Source organism: Cyprinodon tularosa, unplaced genomic scaffold (assembly GCF_016077235.1).
Source record: "Cyprinodon tularosa strain WSP-4 unplaced genomic scaffold, ASM1607723v1 ctg104, whole genome shotgun sequence".
Taxonomy (NCBI): domain Eukaryota; kingdom Metazoa; phylum Chordata; class Actinopteri; order Cyprinodontiformes; family Cyprinodontidae; genus Cyprinodon; species Cyprinodon tularosa.
In genome coordinates, this window is record NW_024037827.1 from 803,881 (window position 1) to 822,813 (window position 18,933).

General features: G+C 39.3%; 1 protein-coding gene across 1 annotated transcript; it reads right to left on the reverse strand.

Moving 5' to 3' along the window:
* Positions 1 to 745: 745 nt before the first annotated feature.
* On the reverse strand, positions 746 to 12,989 carry eif3d (eukaryotic translation initiation factor 3, subunit D). Its single transcript, XM_038282417.1, has 16 exons — positions 12,837 to 12,989; positions 10,326 to 10,451; positions 10,194 to 10,239; positions 9,962 to 10,098; positions 9,802 to 9,887; positions 9,651 to 9,723; positions 8,074 to 8,195; positions 7,866 to 7,998; positions 7,639 to 7,786; positions 4,940 to 5,070; positions 4,771 to 4,856; positions 4,557 to 4,686; positions 2,430 to 2,572; positions 1,954 to 2,146; positions 1,270 to 1,363; positions 746 to 859 (listed from the first exon to the last, which is right to left on the reverse strand). Exons 2-16 carry the CDS (start codon positions 10,446 to 10,448, stop codon positions 846 to 848), a joined length of 1,659 nt encoding a protein of 552 aa, XP_038138345.1. The 5' UTR covers positions 10,449 to 10,451; positions 12,837 to 12,989; the 3' UTR covers positions 746 to 845.
* Positions 12,990 to 18,933: the final 5,944 nt, after the last annotated feature.

Here is an 18,933-nt window from a genome sequence, read left to right on the forward strand (position 1 = left end):
TAAAAGTGGATATCAAAAGAAATGTGGCTGGCAGATATAGACGCACTTTTGCCATCCTGTGGCCGATTTTGGTATTGGATTTTTAAAAGTCAAATTTAGTCTTCAGGCTTTCATGCGTCAAATATGTATATATATATATACACACACACACACACACACACGTGTCCTTACTGTTGTTGAACCCAGGAAAGGTGAAGGAAGAGGATCTAGGAAAAACAATCTGCTGTATTCAGGTTGAGGTCATGGTTCGTGGAAATATTGTCCTCCAGTTTCACCTTTTAAATTCTACTCTCCCACCAACAATGACTAACCTAATGTATAATGATAATCTAGAAAATAATCACAGCGCTGCAATTTTGCAACTTTCACAAATTAAACTTAATGAAATATATTACATTTATCTTTCCTCAAAATTCTGCACGCAGCACCATATTATGGCGGCTTGAAAAGTCAAAGGAATTTCCTGAAAACCTGACAGGACTCTACAGGGAAGGATACAGACATTTCTGTTGCTTGGAAGTTTTCACTGAGCACAGCAGCCTCCATTATTCTTTAATAGAACTTATTTCCAATATGATATTGCATCATCATATTGAAGCAGTACCACATGACCATCTCCCGTTCCTCTGAAACATCCGGATGGTTGTTTAAAAACCTCTTATGGGCCTGGAGGTGCAGTATATTTATACAGTATGAATTTATACATTTCTGTAGGAAACAGGAAAAGAAATGTGACACATTCAAATCATTTGTCCAACTTGTCTTTATTGAGTTTCAAAGGGAATTAAATGGTGGTTTTTGTGAGAAAGATGAAGGTTGATTTGGTCGAAGAAGGAAACTCCACTTTAATTCTCTTCATCTGAAAGGAAATAGAAGATTTAAACACATAGAAAAAAAACTGAACAAAAATCATCTCTATGAGTTTGTCTTAAAATTTCTGCATTCAGGAAATGGACTTCAGTGATTATACACTCGAAAAACGATCTAGAAATAAGTAAAAATTTCTTAAATTAAGTGTATTTACCCTTCATTTGAGTAGGTAAATGAGAGTCAGCATTTTTACTCTAAAAATCAGATAATTAGATAGTATTCACTTGAAATAAGAGATGCAATTGTGTTTTCTTATTTTAAATCTAAATTGTCTTGTTCAATTGTCAAGATGTCTCTTTTATCTCCTCAATTCAAGAACAAATGCACTTATTTTAAGAAAAAATGACTTATCAAGATTTAATTTTTTGCAGTGTAGATGAAATCCTTTGGTTCGCTTACCCTCCTCCTCCTCATCCTCTTCATCCTCCTCTTCCTCCTCCTCCTCGTCAGAGCTGAAGGTTCCCTCAGGCAGACTGTAAACCCGAATCACTTGCTGTTGAAGACAAACCAAAGCAGTCAGAAGCTAGCCCCGTGAGACCATCCTGATCTTGTGAGCTTTCAAGATTTCACTCGCTAATCAGTCTGGAGACTCTCCGTTAAAGAAAGTTTGGAGCCGTTCACCAAACGAACGTCCAATCAGCGTTGGCTTTGAGGCGGGTTGAGGTGTGACGCAACGAGAAGCGCGACAGTTCAGTCTAAAGAACACGGCGGCTTCAGCCGATGAAACTAGCGTTAGCGTGGCTATCGAGCAAGTTTTATCGGGATTACAGAGTATTTCTTCACTGAAAGAAGAGCAAAACACTGCTCTGGAGGCTTTTCTCAGAGGAAAAGATGTTTTTGCTCTTCTCTTTCAGCAAGAGTAGCCTGGCTGTTAGTACGTCATATGCTTCGTTGATCTGATTGGTTTATTTGGCCCGTCTATCACCAACATAGGCCAATCAGCTAACCAGTATTTTCGTCTCTTCCCAAAATTACTTCAACGGAAGGTTTCCAGATGGATATGCGGAGCAAATCCATCTGGCGGAGTCAGGTTAGTCAGAAGCGGCAGCTAAACCCCTGCCGGCGGCTCCTCTGCTGACTCACCTTGTTGGGGTCCTTCAGGATCAGGTATTTGCCCTCATCCAGCTTGCGGCAGATGTCGATGACGCAGCGGAGGATTCCCCAGGCGTTCTCCATGCTCAGGTTGATCTGGCTGGCAAACTCGTTTGGTTTGAACTGCTGGGTTCCCAGGATGACGTGGCGAGAAGAGTCCTTCACGTGGTAACGAGAGACGTACCTGGAGAGCAGAGTCATTTAGGACAGAGGACCAATGAAATGCCTTCAAAGCTTGTCCTAAATTTAAGCTGCGTCCAGCTCAACTGCAGACTCCACAGCAACATGGCAGCCTTTATAATCAGAATCGTTCTTACGAACAAATGTATTCCTAAATCGTTCATATGATTGATTTAGGAGAAAAAAATTTTTTATCTTTTATGGAGCTCCTCTGGGCTTCAGTGCAGTGGGTGAGAGCCGGACACAGAGAACCCTGTGAAAGAACGAAGCTGATTCAGGTTCCTCACCCAAGCTTCAGGTACTCGGATCCAGCCAGCATGGCACAGCAGGTCCAACGAGCCAGTTTGTAGCTGTTGTTCTTCAGCTCGGTGGCGAGGACGGCGCCTCGCTGAGAGTCCAGCTTCTGACGCCAATCCACTCCGTTACAATACTGAGGATCAACCAAACCACAGAGACGGCCATTTTATCTTCTATTCAATCCATGTGTTTACAGAATTATTACTGCATTACTTTATTAACTCTCTACATATTTACAGTAGGGACACTAAAAAGGCTTTATGATTAATCGTCACGTATAGAAGCAGCCATTCAAAATGGCTTCAAAATCCCCTCCAACTTCCAACTGGCCTTCTTCTAGGTGTGCATATTGTTTTACAGGATCTGACCAGGAGATGACGCTTCTCTTTAGATCTTCATGTCCACAAATCAAGACAGAAAGAATATTTTAGATGTTTAAATAGGGCCTGTAGGGGACCAAACAAGGACCAGTCAAAGGCCCCTTTAAGGAAAGTGGGGAAATTTTTTAACTCACAGCCTCTGCTAAAGCCGGGCATACACTGCACGTTTTTTTTTTTTTTTTACTGTTTTCGGGCTGAACCTCCAGTCGTACAAGAATTTTTGTATTGGGCCGACTTTCAGCCTGATCGTACGTCGTATAGTGTACAGGCGGTAACGAGAGGCGATCAGCCCCCCACGACCACCTCCCCAGGAAGGTGGTCGTGGGGAATCGAGACCAGGAATCAAGAGAAAATCAAACATGTAAGCCGTCGTAAGATGGTTGTGGACAAATTGCTCAGGAGTCAAACAAGGATTCTTCTTCTTCCTCTCAGACGAAACACAGACGCATGGCGGTGGTGCAACAAATGAAATGCAGTTCTGACTGTAAAATTGACAGAGCGTAGTAGCCACGTTTGCTCAGCCATGTTTTTGTCGTCGGCTTTTCTTTTTAGAGCTTTCAGCACAAAATTGCACAAATAACCAAGGCAGCGTGTTTCACTCTAGTGAGCGTCGGGTCGCACAGTGTGAGAACAAACATTGTGAGCTGTGAACTTTTAAACCCTGTGGTTTTATCATATAGTGTGAGCTGTAGCTGCATACGACGATTAAAATATGGTACAGTATATGCCCGACTTTAGAAGTAATTCCTTGTATTGTTGCCGCCGTCCACTAGAGGGCGCAGCTGTACATTCTAAAGCAGCACCTTGCCTGTTTTTGCCAGAGAATATATGTAACACCAGTGGAAAGACTGAAACTGCTAGAAATAAACACAGTAGAAGGTGAAGCTTTAACTTCATTAGTTCAAGTTCTAACATTCCTCAGAGAAACAGAACCAGAACGTCCCTCTGAAAAGGGCTGCTAACAGAACAAAGTCTCTGCTGGATTAGACTAAAGTCAGAGCTACATCCATGTTAGCCTCCGCTTGACTGAAACACAGAAGCAACAGTCTGACAGTATCTGAGCGACATACCCTGTTCATTAATGACAGCTTTACATTTCTGTACGTGTTCTTGATCTTTTGGATTCACCTAGTTCCTGCTTTGTTAAACCTGAAGTTAAATGTTGTGTTTATTTAGTCAGTATTTAATAAAATGTCACAACAAAATTAATATGTTATACTTTTTTACTTTTAACTTTTTATATAATTAGTTAATCAATAAGATCAATAGCGGTTCAACTAACAATTGTTGTGTTAATTGTTTAATCTGTTATTTATTTTTATGATAATTAGATTAATAATCAGGCAGCAAAAGGTTCCTTAAAAGTAAATTATTTAAAGAATCAAACCAGGTCGAGCCAGAGCTTTTCCACATGATTTCTGGATAGACAACGAAGTTTTTTTTATCTTAAAGGTAAAATGTTTCTATATTTTTAAAATTTTGGTATAATTAATGCTCTAAGTGTGTCAGTTTGTTTAGCTAATGGTCTGTTTTAGAGTCTCTATACTTCAGTTAACGATTAATCGATTACTAAGTTGGTTGATTATTTCAATAATCGATTAATCACAATTAATCCAATTGTTTCACCTCTAAAAATCACTCAATTTTAATTTTTCGATGACTTGCATCCTTGATTTGAAGCTTTTTTTCATTAAAAAACTAAAGTGTAGGACCTGAGGCCCCGGTGTGACCTCCTACCCTGGAGTCCCACTCGTTAAGAGTCTTGACGTTGATGAAGGACACTTCTCCGTTCGCTCCAGTCATCACCCCATCGTGTTCACAGCGGACGATCAGGTCGATGTCTTCTCCAAGCTTCCAGTGGCGGTACCTGAATCACAGGATGGCTTATTATTTCTCTAATGTACCAAAAATTAAGATCCTCCCACTGAAAACAAAAACCTCAGCTCCCTACCTGTAGGCTACAGACGCCACCTCACTCTTGTCCATGTCCTCCTCCACAAACGGGTTGGGATTTGGGAACTTGTACCTCTCTGCACCCTGAATCCGGAGGACAAAAACGGCTTCATTTTCAGAACGAGGCAGTAAATGAGGACGGAGCGGACGTGAGCGCTGCAGCTTACCATGCGTAGACACTGCTGGCTGAAGTTGTGGTTGATGTAGGTGGCCTCCATGGCCAGGTTACGAGGAGAGTTGAAGGAGTTTCCCTCATCCTGCGGCGGCTCGTTGGCCGTTTCGCTCACAGTCAGCAGATCTGAGAGGAACAGAAAGAAGAGCAAGAACAACACCATGAACTAAAATGAAAAAAATCTGTTTCAATTACTGACCCATCAAACAAGCATGTGACAAAAAAAAGAATAAATAAAAGAATCCACTGCTCAATTAAATGCTAGGAGCTGCAGAATCCTGACAACTGGTTTGTCCAACAAATCGAGTTTAATTAAAACCAGTTCAACATAAAAGAATGAGTAACAGAAGCTTCTCTGTCCAGGAGAGACTGGATCTAACCTGGAGTCAGTCTCAGAGCTTATTTAGGCCGTTTCTCTTTACACAAGAACACGAATCTGGACTCGTGTTCTCGCCAAGTATGTTCTTGACAAGAACACAGGAAAGTCTGGACTTGGTGAGAACGGGAGCACACAACATAAAAATGGGCCAATTGGAACAGAAGCGTACTGATGACATCACCACACGCTCTGCTCGTCTGGTGCTGCATTTCACCTCCTGTTATTAATAGTTTCTAGATAATAAATTCTTACTTTTATCATTCAGTGGGGGAATAATAATAAACACAGTCAGATTAAGACAAATCAAATCAACATTTTGCTAAATAAAACAAAAAACTCGCCATCACACGGCTATGCCTAGATAGGGCTGCTGCAGACGGGCTAACGTTGACGCTAGCCCACTGGTTGCTCTCAACTTCGTATTAAATCGTTAAACGGACCATATAGTGACGCTTTAAAGTATAAAAGTCTTGCCTCAAATCATCTTAAAACGTACTTTTATTGAACAACAGCAACAGAAAAGAGAACTTTAAACTTTTAAACTCTGTGATCGCTCCATTGAAAGCTGCTACTGCCGCAGTGCATACTGGGACAGCTTTCAATCTAAACAACGGACAAGTCTGCTCTGATGCATGCGTGGTAAAGACGGAGGGGAGAGAACAACATTCGAGGTCTTTATCCGTTCTCGGTCTGCTTGTGTAACAATACTAGGGCTGAGGCTGATGACATTTCACAAGCACACAAGAACGCACAAGTACACATATTGAGAAACGGTCCAAGTCTCCTGAGATCTTAGAATGGATCCAACAGGTTCAAATTCAAGGACTTTTCAAAGAATTCTCATATGAGCCAGGCGGAAATTAGCAACTGAAAACATGAATAAATTATTTTAATGAAATTTAAATTTATTAAAAGAAAACCTGAATGCTCCAGAAGTTTTTAAATCAGAATAAATGAAAGGTTTGTCAGAAATTACTTCATATTTTATTTGACATGTTTTTTATGTTTCAGCTTTTCCTGTTACATCGCTGACCTCTTGTGGCAAAGGAGAGAATTACATGTGCAGGTTTGGTTATTCAGCTGGCCCAACAATGAGAACAGGGTTCCTACAGCATAAGACAAGTTAAATTCAAGACTTTTTAAGACTATTTAATGCCACTTGATATAAAAATTTAAGACCAAATTCACAAGAAACACAAGAAAAACCTGCTTGCTACAACTTAACCCAAAGGTTTATTCTAACATAAACCACTGCACTAATGTTTCAAATGTTGAAAAGCTTCCCATACAGGAAGAAAGCTAAAAACACACAAATGACAGATATATTTGAACAATTATTTAACTGAATTCACAAACTTTGTTTTAGCAGGGAACAAAACAAATCAGTTTTAAAGCCCCAACATAACCAGTGCTAAGTCTTTTTTGCAGCTATTTTTCTTTGTATGGTTTTCTTAGTATGTTTGATTTGGTGATAAGTGGAGGCGTTGCAGAGACAAGGGTGGAACTAAACTGAGAAATACCGGCTGTTTCTCTGTAACTCCATTTTGACGCTTTGTGTTTCGTGCTTCGCATGTGCGACTCCACTGCCTTAATTCCCATCGTTCTGAGCTTGAATGACTTCTTGCACTAAATCCACTGAGCCTCATGTATGTTCCCTGGTTTTAGCCATGGAGAAAACTCTTGGCTGGAGACAATTTTGGTTACATTTACACTTGCTCATATTTTCTAGACAAAAAGTTAATGGCGCATCTCCCAAATGTCCCGGCCGCAACAACGCTTTATTGGTTCCGCTATCAGGACAGAACCGATAATGGCGAGCTGTTATTTTTAATTTAAAAAAATAATAAAATAAAAATTGTCAATTTTAACCTTTTATTTAGATTACAAAAATAAATCGTAATACCAATAATCCTATTTATGATGTTTTAAAAATTAAGACCTACGAAAGACTGATTTAAGATATTTTAATACCAATTAAGGCCTTAGTTTTGTTTTGAAGAATTCAATGCCTTTTAAGACTTTTTAAGGACCCGTGGGAACCCTGTAAAAATGTCCCTTCCCAGATGAGGTGATGGACATAAAAACTGTTTTTGAAAGTCATGTCATTTTTCTTTATACAACTTAAGAAGAAAAGAAAAGGGGATTAGATGTTAAAGCCATGTCGCCCTAATTAGAAGCATTAAGCTGCCTGCTGTTTGCTTCAACACCTGAAAAGCGAGGACGTCCGGTCTGATGATCTCTAAAACATGGCCTGTACTTCATCCTCTCATAGGTTTGCATGAACAGCAGCAGAGTAACACAGGTCCAAGTCTCACCAAAGTCCGAGTTGTCTCTCTTGTCGAAGAACAGCTTGTTGCCGACTCTCTGCACGATGATGTCCCACGAGTTCACCGAGCGCGTGCAGCACATCAGCGTGGCCAGGATGGCGTCGGTGGCAAACACGTTGCCCTGAGTCTTAGCCAGCTGTGGGGTGGGGGGGCAGACTGCTGTGACCTCACGCTTCTTTTTAATAACAGAACCTGTTCTGGGACGGACGGCCTACCTTCCTGATGACCGGATCGTCGGTGGTGGTGACGGTGTGGAAGATCCTCTTGATGCTTTTCAGCTGCTTCTCGTTTCGGGTGGTGACCCGATCGAACGCCTTGTCGTAATATTCCAAAGCACCGCAGCACTCACTGCCGGGAACACAAACCAAAGTCAAAGGGTTTCCCTCCAGCCGGTCAAAATACAAACGGTTCGGCTCCACCTACATGTCCAGAGGGTCAGAAACCTCCATGTATCTCATCTTCATCAGTCGAGGGAAGTCCATCTCCTCCTTCACCTCCCAGTCACTCCTCACCTCCACAGACGAGTCTCTGGGCTTCAGCTGAGCCTGGTGGCAAAAAATTCCCCTCAAACAAAGAAAACTTATCTGGAACGTAAAACCCCCTAGTTTCCAATTAAAGAAAATAACTTCTAACTGATAGCGATTGAAAAATGGATCATTTTGTCCGAGCCTCATCTATAAGAGCAGAAAAAAACTAAACCTGTTGCTAAAAAGTCAGAAACCTTCTGTTGGGTTCCCCAAAGACGGGTGGACGTCCAACAACGGAAAGCTACATACAATGAGCTGTTTAGAGGGATTTTAAGAAGGCTCATGTATTTTATTGCACTTTAATTCGTTTTTATATAGTTTATTTTCAATATTTCATATAATATCTGGATTAAGCTCCTGCGTTTTTTTTTTTTTAAATAAGCACAAATGTTAGCCGAGTAAACTAGCCCCACCCACCAGCGGCCAAAATCATTTTTGCCTGCGAGTGATCTAGCCTCGATCAATGCCCCAGGCCCTAGACGCAGCGGGCCAATCACAACGCAGAGATGATTTGAATTTCTGGATGCAAAACTATTGAACAGTTCTCGTTTGACTCAGCTTTGGAATCAGTTTGGGAGGATTAGACTTGGTGTTTTCGTTGAAACGTGAGCAGAAAGAGGCTCTACGCTCATTGCTGATGAGGATTCTCAGTCATCCAGGTCATAGTCATTCTGTAACAATTTTAAAAAAACGTTAACGACAATCCCCCCCCACCCCCCCTTTAACGACTGACCTTCAGAATCATAGAAAGGTTTCAGATTTTACAGGCTAACAACCAAACGAACCGCTCGTCGGTTTCTATTTGCATGTTTCCAAGCGATACAAGGCCTTGTCTATATAAAGACTCAACTTACTGCGGATCCAGACATTTGAATTGAGAAAGCTTCCTGGAGGGGAAGCGAAACGTCTTCAAATCCTGGAAACCAAGTCCAGTGGATTGTTTTTTTAACTTTTACAGAACGTACGCTCATTCATTTTTAAGAAGGACATATTCGCCGTTTTACCGACAGGCTGTTTGTTTACACTCCCCCACCAGCTTCCTGTTGCGCTTCCTACGTCATAGTCAGTGGCGCTCATTGGTCAGAGCGTTGGCCAATAGGCACAGACATGGTTTGAAAAACAACGGGTTGTTCTCATTAACAATCTTCCGACGTCCCATTCATCGAGGCCAGACTTAATTACACCTTTTATCTCACATTTAGTCTGGTTTACAAAATAAAAGGAGAGCAAAGTGTTTATTTCCTCTAGTGATGAGGAAAATGATCCGATCTGAGCATTACGTAACTCTGCTGTGTGATGAAATGAATTGTTATATAGAATCAGCTGCAGAATAACAACTTTACAAATGAAATGCTAACATAGTGTTTAATACGTTAATCTGACTGATGTTATTTTAGTCTGATGTTTTCAGAACTGAAATGTGCCTTTTTTTATTTTCTTTTTTGTTTCTTTAGCTTCAGTAAAAATAACTACCTGAGACTTTTGATCCCACTTCTGACGGACGCCAAACTGCTTCTGGAACTTCTTCTGCAGACGCATACGATCCCTGCAGAGCATGAAGATGATGTAATCAAAGTTTTTTAACTGCAAATGACCCATAAAACCCGGATTCTCCGGATCTCACCTCTCTTTCTGCTTGGCGCTCTTCGGGAGCGTCTGCATGTTGAACTGAGTGAGATTCCTGCGATCCTTGTCTCTGCGAAGGTTCCTCTGTGGAAACAAGGACCCTTCTGATGAAGAACAGCATAATGACAGGGAACCGGTTCTGTGGTGACCCGGGTTACCTGAGCAAACCGCATGCGGTTCCTCTGGTAGGCCGTCTTCTGAGTCTTAGCGGTGTCCACCAGCTGGAAGCTCGTCTCGTCCTCCTCGTGGAAGTAGGCGTACTGGCTGCCGCCGCCGAACTGAGAAGAATATTTATCTGAGGATAACAGGAGAAACGCCCAACAATGATCAGTAACAGTATAAATATCTCGTCATCGTGAAGCAGATGTTTCAGCCGGCTGTTTCACTCACTGGTGTATCTCTTGTCTTGGTACGTGGCTCCGGTCCAGTCAGCGACCTGTCAGAACCAAAACCACCCAAACACAGAGTAAGGAATCGAACGGATCTGGTTTATCAGACTGGGAACGTTGGGCAGAAACCAACCTTCCCCAGACGGTCTCCTTTGCTGAAAGGCTGGTAGGGCATGTCTTTGAACTTCTCTGGAACGGCGCAGGGGCCCCATCCGGACGGGTTGTCCTGGATCACAGGGGCGTGAAACTTTGCCATGACCTGAGGAGAAAACAGAGAGAACATTAAGCCGACTGTCCCTCTGCACTAATTCAGCTTTAGTTTGAGTAAAACATGGTCTCAGATAGAAGCAGCACTGTTTTCTCCAGCAATGCCCTCAGAGATGGCGAGCATTGATCAGATTGCGCAGTGGGCTAATCATCACTGACCCCAGAAAAAGATGAAGACCAATTGATGCATTTCCTCATGTTTTATACATTTTTCTTAAGCAACATAAACAAATAATCAACATTAATCATGTTGATTATTTGTTTATTAGAATTAAATGTATTCCATCCAATTAATTGATAACTTCCCTCTAGAGCACACACATCACACTCAAAGCCTGCAGGTGGAATCCGACCCCTCATGGCAAATTACCTGGTCCTTAAAGGAAAAGTTGGGTCATATTCAGAATTTAAACTTCTGAAAGTACATAAAATACGAAATTATTATTATTACATACTGTGAAAGAAATGTGTTTTAATTAAGAGTAATTTTCATTTGAATGTGCTTTACTGGAGGCATCCATGTTTGTCAAAGAACACTACTGCCACCTACTGGTTTGTGACGTCACGGTATCGGCTGTTGATCAAGTCCCAGTGCTGTCATGCCTTAAGATTACACCCATAAATTTGAGTTTCCTCCATTTGTTATCCGTTCTTGTTTTGTTTGATTTTAATTACCGTTATTTAACCTTAGATTAATTAAACAAAAGACCAGTGGCAACTTTATTTTCTACTTAGCAAAAATGATAGCTTCCAACAATTTTTTTTAAAACTACAGATGAGTTTTGCGTAAATATCCAGTTACAGCAGTTTGGGTTGAAGTGGCTGCATTGGTGGCTATAAAAAGTGCCCAGCTACAGGGAAATAAACAATGAAAAATGATGGATCAATTTGTGAAAAGTTGTTTCTGATTTTTAGTGATGTTTTAGCTAATTATTATAGACAGAAAAAAACCCCAACCAGATTAGCTTTTATGTTTCACAACATTTTTACAGTTAAATAATAAAGCTGTCTCTTTAATTAGGTCAAAAGAAAAAATCTGTTCTTTAAATTTTTTTTTTCAATGAAAGATATGTAAACAGTGGATAGATGCATTATAAAACTGGATAAAATCTGAGGTTGGGTCAGAGAAATGACGGAGATGGAGGGCTGGGTGGATGAACTGATAGAGGATGGATGAAAGGATGAGTGACAGACAATTGATCGGTGAAAGAAAACTTGAGCAAGCCTTTTCTAACATTAAACACTGCAAAATAAAAACGTGTGTGATTCGTGCTGATACCATGTGTGGTTAACTTCAGTATCGTATATAAAATAAAAAAAAGATGATATCCCTACAGAAAGGGTTAAATCGGGTGCAGAATAATTGCCCAATAAAGTGATGGACAGATAGAGACAGGGTGGAGGAAGGATTAACAGGAGGATTAAAGGATGAATCATTGACAAATATGGATGAACGGAAGCAAGCAGGGCATTTTTATTTTTCTTATTCTACCTATTAAAAGAAAACATACATAATGCTGCTTTTAGTTTAAGCCTAAGGCGGGAGAGTCTTAATTTTGGGCACAATAATGGTTAAAAAAATAGGATAAAATGCCTGGGGGAAAAAAGTATGGCAAAACTTTTTTAAATTCTGAGATTATTTAAACGCTCCGGACTTTGTAGAGGTTGAGTAAGAACCACAAACACAGCAAATATTGTTCAATGACTGCAACGTTTAAACCCCAACAACTGATTTTAAATCCTAATATAAATAGGTGGATAGTGGTTAGGGCTTGGAATCCTGAGGTTGCGAGTTCGAAACACAGAGTGGAAGTCTGTGGGGCGCTGCACAGTGGCAGCCCAATGCTCCTCAAAGGGGAGGGGTTAGATGCAGACAGTTGATTTCTCCATTGGGAGATAAATAAAGTTTACTTTATGTTTTTTTTATTCTTTATTTTAATTGAATCAAGATCAGACCTTCTTAGAATGAGACTGAAATAAAACATTCATTTTGGTTGATTCTCCTGTTTAATATCCATCCTCATTGTTGTTCCTAATGGACAATCAAACCGTTTTTTTCCACTTTAAAAATTACTTTTTATAACCTACTCCGTTAATTGTTTTATTTAATTGCTCGAATGTAGCCTTTAATGTGTTGATTTGCAAACATATGTCAGTTTCAACCGTATTAGTTGTAACATCCTTTAAAAAAATGTAAATTTTAACACATTTTGGTCTCAGCTAAGGCGGGTCAGCATGCCAGGTGGCCCTTACTAGCAATGCTAAGCTAACTAGCATATTAACTACAGACACCTTAGAGAGATTCTCAACATTTTTAGGTCAAATCAACGTAAACTGTGCATCCTTCAGAGCTTGTACTGATGTATTCAATGTTTACCTTTAGCTGTAACCCCTTTGTCGAGAGATTAAATCCAACCGGTGCTACTACGATGTAAAAGTCGACAGCGAGCCGGTGTGAAAGGAAGTGACGAAACACGACGAAGCACAAGAAATTTCCTGCCGTAACCCAAAAGCAACTGACGTAAAAATAGAAATGCGGTATAATAATGTTTTTATTTACTTCTCACGTTGCTATTGTATCTCAGGACAACATAGAAACCCCTCGCGGTAATATCACGCACATTTTACTAAATAAATCTCGTTTTAGAAAGGGCAAAACTTGATGCTCCGTCTTTTTACACGGTGCAATTTTGTTCTGTAGCCACTAGATGGTGGTAAAGAGATATGTGTGAGCACTTACAATTAGAGCAGAATAGAATAGAATCGAATCGAATAGAATAGAATATTTATTTATTGTCCCACAATGGGGAAAATCTGGTGTTTACAGCAGCAAAAAGATTATAGAAAAAAAATGGTCACATAAATGTGAACTTTAGAAAAATGTATAAGAGTAACATAATAATGAAGAGTTAAAAGGTAAACAATAAAATACTGTACTGTGAAGTTTGTTTTAACAATTAATAAATAATAATAATGTATCCCCTGAGAACAGTAAGGGGTCATTGTTAACACATCTTCCCCTTACCCAAGATTTTTCCTTTTTTGACCTTTTTTTTTTTTTTTTTTTTTTTTAGCCAAATAGATACGAAGCTAAATCTGTCTAAAAAAAGATTCACAAGGATACACCAAGATTAAGCTACATATAGAGACAGTTCTGTTTGAATATCCCAGGAGATTGGCAATCCCCAACGAGTGGTGTGTTGCTGGCCAAAGAGGGACATTTGTGATGTCTGTCCAACCGATGGAAGGTAAAGGATGAAGAATTCCCCTTATGATGCATTAAGGGGAATTCTTTACGAACTCTGATTTGTTGTCATGGTTGCGGGTTTTTGGGGCACAACCTTTGGGAGGAGGGGGCATGGAGAACTAAAAAACTTGTCCAGAGGAGGGCAGGATAAGGAGATTTTTGGAAAAGGTTGTCCGCCTAATCTGAGAGGAATTTTCCTGCACAAGTGGCAGAAACATGCTCTGGGGGCTTCACTGTTAATATTCTTTATTTTAAAAGGTAGAATAATATGTGACCTTTAAAGACTTCTTATACTCGTATCCTAGATTTAATGACCAAAGCTGAGGATTTTGTATTTACTCAGGGTATTACAGTGATGGAAATGGAGAGGTTTTTGAGTGTTGTCTCATTAGCCTGACACCAGCAAGACAAACAATCAGTAAGGTGAGGATTGATCATAGCATTTGAGTGTGTAAAAGATGCTCCAGTTTTTAAGCTATTTCTGATATGTCTACATGACGATAAATTATACGTGATGAAGTTACGGCTCATGGTTTGATCTAAATGAATCCCTAAATATTTTATCTCTGTTACAATGTTTATTTTTTCCTGTTTAAATGTTAGGAATTTCTTTAGTTTCATTTGTCTTGAAAAAATACATCCCCACATTTTTATATGTTTAATGTTAAGAATGAAGAATTAGCTTATCCATTAATAATGACAATTCAAGTATCACTTACTTTACTCTCCTTCCACGTACCCAGATGACAGCATCATCTGCATACATGATGATGTCTACATCTTTGCACACAGCAGGACGATCATTTATATAGATGCTAAAAAACAAGGTTCCCAGAAAGGACCCTTGTGGGACCTCAGTTGTACATGGCTTTAAAGAGGAAAATGCATTATTGCCCTCACATGTTGAAATCGATTAGAAATATACAACTGCAACTGTTGTAGTGCCTGTCTGTTAGCTAGCAGCAGGCTAGCTCAATGGAATAATTGCGTTGAACGCAAAACTGGATTGAATTTAACAATTTATTTTGCAGCTTTTTTCCTCCACAGGCAGTTTTTCATATTAGCAGTTCATTTGCACATTGCTATTTGCTGTGATGGCAGGATTTTCTCTTTTGCATTGGTTTTGTGTGTTAGTATAATTTTCATATTTGCAGTACTTTTTCAGTTTGCTGCACATTCATATGGTTAAAAAACAATCCACTGGACTTGGTTTCAAAGTTTAAAGGCGTTTCGCTTCTTATCTTTTTCTAATTTAAAATATCAGAATTAGCGTTTAGTTCTAAGCTTTAAATAGTAACCCCAAAAACTTGTTTTGGCTTAGAAAACATGCAAATCTAACCAGAAGAACAGGTCCGTCCATTAGGAATGGGGAGTCGTTATGGGTTCTTTGTTAGCCTGTTATACCCAGTACTGGGCTACGCCTCTGAGCTTCCAGCCCAGCATCGGGTATTGCAATGACTATGACCTGGATGACTGAGAATCTTCACCAGCATATTCATATGGGCCTAGTCGTCAAAGCAGTCTAAGATTTCTTCAGTTTTTAACCTCCTTTTAATTGCTTTCATCATCCAGGTCTGCATTCACCTCTGATTAGCTCATAGTTTTTTATTGTATTTAATAGCATCTGTTTGAAAGTGGACCTCATTTCCTTAATAATTTAAAAGAGAATTAAAAGTTCTTCTTCTCTTTCTTCCATTTGTTCCAAACAGCAGACACAAGCTTCTGCGAAATAGACACATGATTGTGGTCTGAATTCTTCTAAATGAGATTTTGTTCATGCATTTCAAAGGTCAAAGTGTGATTGAAATACGTAATGTGTCTGAGTGTGAAGTTGAGTTTAATTGTTTCCTGCAGCACAGTTTGATTCTTGGGAGTCACTTCAGGGATTACTGATACTGCCACCTTTGAGCATCTGTCGACTGGCACGTCTTTGCATGCATTCCACACAAAGCCGAAGATTCCCTCCGACCTTAAGACAGAAAGAGCTCAGGAATTAAATCTGACATTCTGCCAGACTTCTGCCGTGCTGTGAGTCTTATCAAACATGTCTGCCAGCATCCTTCAGGGATTTCTGGAGCTGCACTGAGAGCAGATGGGCAGCCTGGTCTTCATTTGATAGTCTTTATTAAGAATTCGAATGTGGATATGACTATGATCAATTACTGTGTGTAACCATCACAGCTTCCTTTTAAATTCAAAATAGAATTTAAAATCTTCCTTCTCACATATAAAGCCTTAAATGGCCAAGCTCCATCTGATATCAGAGATCTGATTGTTCCTTATGTTCCTAACAGAGCACTTCGCTCTCAATCTGCAGGTTTACTAGTGGTTCCTAGAATTTCTAAAAGTAGAATGGGAGGCAGATCTTTTAGTTCTCAGGCTCCTCTCCTGTGGAACCAACTACCAGTTTTAGTCCGTGAGGCAGACACCCTGTCTACTTTTAAGGCTAGGCTTAAAACTTTCCTTTTTGATAAAGCTTCTAGTTAGAGTGGCTCAGGTTATCCTGATCTATCTCTATAGTTATGCACTGCAAAAACTATCTAGAAATAAGTAAAACATTTCTTAAATTAAGTGTATTTACCCTTAATTTCAGTAGTTAAACAGGATGATCTGCCAATGAAATTAGTATTTTTACTCTTAAAATAAGATAATTAGATAATATGCACTTAAAATAAGACAATGCAACTGTTTTTTCTTATTTTAAATGTAAATTGTCTTGTTCCATTGGCAAAGTGTCTCACTTACCTCCTCAATTCAAGACAAAATGCACTTATTTTAAGAAAAAATGACTTATTAAGATTAAAATTTTTTGCAGTAGGCTGCTATAGGCTTAGACAGCTGGAGGACATAGGGACCCCTTTTTTAATCATTCTGCTTCATTCTATCTCTATTCTCCCATTCTGCAGAATTGTTTAGCTTAGCCTCTAACGTTATGCTCTTTTCTCATCATAGTAGCTTCATCTGGTCTGTTCCTGTTTGGCTGTGACTCCATCCTGGAGACAAATATCAGCTGTGCTGCTGCCATCAACACCTTTGTTTCTAGATGTTGGAGCTTGGCCTGTTTTCCAGTGTAGTCCTGTTTCTCTGACTGTGACTAACTGGATGTGCTCTCTTCATCCTCTGACATGGGAGCTGGCTCGGAGCTCGTCTGCCTGGCTGTGTTTCCTGGACGCCGCCGCCTGTGGAACGGATTGAGAGTTTTCCTTTTGTGTCTTTGCTTATTTCTGTATGTCTGCCTCTGTCTCCTTGAACCCCAGTCGGCCTCTGCAGTTTTCCTCTCCGCTGTCGCTATATGCATGCTTGCTGTCAATGCAATCAGCTGGTTTTCTTTAGATAGAAAACGTTGAACCAATCTTACTATACGATCTGATTGAATTGTCTCTGTAAAGTGCCTTGAGATCACATGACGCTTTATAAATAAATTGAATACAAATTTAATTGAACTGAATTAGGACATGTCTACCTTCTGAGTCCTGACCTTAAATATGTAACTTGAAAAAAAAGGACTGGATAAATTGGTCTTTCCTAAAATTGGTGTGATCGATCACTATTTCCTCATGTTCTCTCCAGCAGTGTAGCATGATGCAATGTAAGGTGATGCGAGTTGGTTGGACATCTCTTTTGCAGTAATACAGAAATATGTTTTTCTTTCGAACCAAAGTCTCCCAGAAATGAAAGTAATTTAGTAAAAACACTTTTCTCGCTTGTTTGTCAGTAGTTTTAGTTCTTTTTCTACCCTGTTTGACGTCATTTGTGGAGTCCTTGAATCTTGGTTCAATGCTATGATTCAGCTCCCTGGAAAATCTATTTGTTTCCTGAAAAAGATAAATACCACAGGTTTTTAATTGGATAGAAGTTTTTTTTAAGACGTGACCAAGAGGGTAAAGAGAAACCACATCTAGCACATATGTCTGAAAATCATTGAAACTAGAAAAGATGCTTCTATAATGAAATCTGTAGTGGAAATTCAATTGTTTGTCAAACCAAGCTTTTAAACATCAGGGGTCTTACAGTCAGACTGCATTGTGTCTATACTTCTTAAAGAGACAAAAGACGTCCGGGTTTATTCTTTCTATTTCAGCAAGCAATACAAAAATCCATTTTGTTTTTTCTCCTGCTGCAGCTCCTGCAAACAAAAAAACAAACAGAAAAAGAAAATATAAAATGCCGGTCCTAAACCAGCCCCTTTATTTAAAGGAAATGGTCCTAAATCAAATGAAAACAAACTATAATCACATAATCAGTATTCTAAAAACTCCAAACATTAGTCAAAAAATAAACACAAAATAACCTCTGAGCTTATTTTACCTACCTACATTCAAAAAATAATAAAGACTAAACAGCTCCAACACTGTGTGTGACTGCACCATAGGAGACTCCGTAAAAAAAAAAAAATCTAAAATCTTGCAGGCTAACTTAATAAGGTGTTATTAATATCGTTATGTGCCAGACTTTTTGTACTAGGTCTATTTTAAATAACTGCAGACGTGACTCATTTCTCTCATTCAGCTTTTTCTTTCTGCTCTGACACCCATTAATTCTCTGTCACACCATTTTTTAAACTATTTCTCACAGAAATTAATATTGAAATTTCCATTTAAGAGGCCAATGGAGTGTTCTAATAGAAGTGAAAACTGCTGTCACTGAATTCCTGCAGTAATAATGTAACACATTGGATTTAGAAGGAAAATAAAGCCATCAATTTTGTATTCTTGGTAAATGTATAACTGTCAGGGACCAAGCGGTCAGGCGAAGGACAAAGGGAAAAAATATCATACATGTATTCTTCTAAAGTACTAACAAGCAAAATACTGGAAATTCAAAAAAAAAAAAAAAAAATGTCCCAAAAGAAAATATCAACTAAGACAAATCTAACCAAGGATAACAAACTAGAACTGACCGCTCACAATGAATACATGGGTATTTAAATGCATAGGCTAGCCTACAAACAACATGGAGGGGAGGGAGAAAACCTAAAAGAAACAATATATAAAGCTAGACAACTAAGTCAAAACTAATAATAATAACTACAACACAAATATGAAACTAAGACATTCAAAAACCAAAATATATTTTAGAACAGTGGAGCTTTGAGGGTCTCCAGAGTCAAGCCCCCCCAGTGTCAGCTGTTTGTTGGATTCCTCCACTTCCTTGTGTTACACCATATTTGCTCCTCCAGCTAGTTCATTCAACAGTTAATGATCTTGAAACACAGGGCGTTTCTCAA

What these genes read in the sequence shown, in the direction of transcription:
- eif3d (XM_038282417.1), bottom strand. Translation starts at nt 10,448, where the DNA reads ATGGCAAAGTTTCACGCCCCTGTGATCCAGGACAACCCGTCCGGATGG. An exon ending in GTTTCTGACCCTCTGGACAT is followed by an intron (nt 7,999 to 8,073) that starts GTAGGTGGAGCC and finishes TGTTCCCGGCAG; the next exon opens with TGAGTGCTGCGGTGCTTTGG. An exon ending in GTGGCGTCTGTAGCCTACAG is followed by an intron (nt 4,687 to 4,770) that starts GTAGGGAGCTGA and finishes CCTGTGATTCAG; the next exon opens with GTACCGCCACTGGAAGCTTG.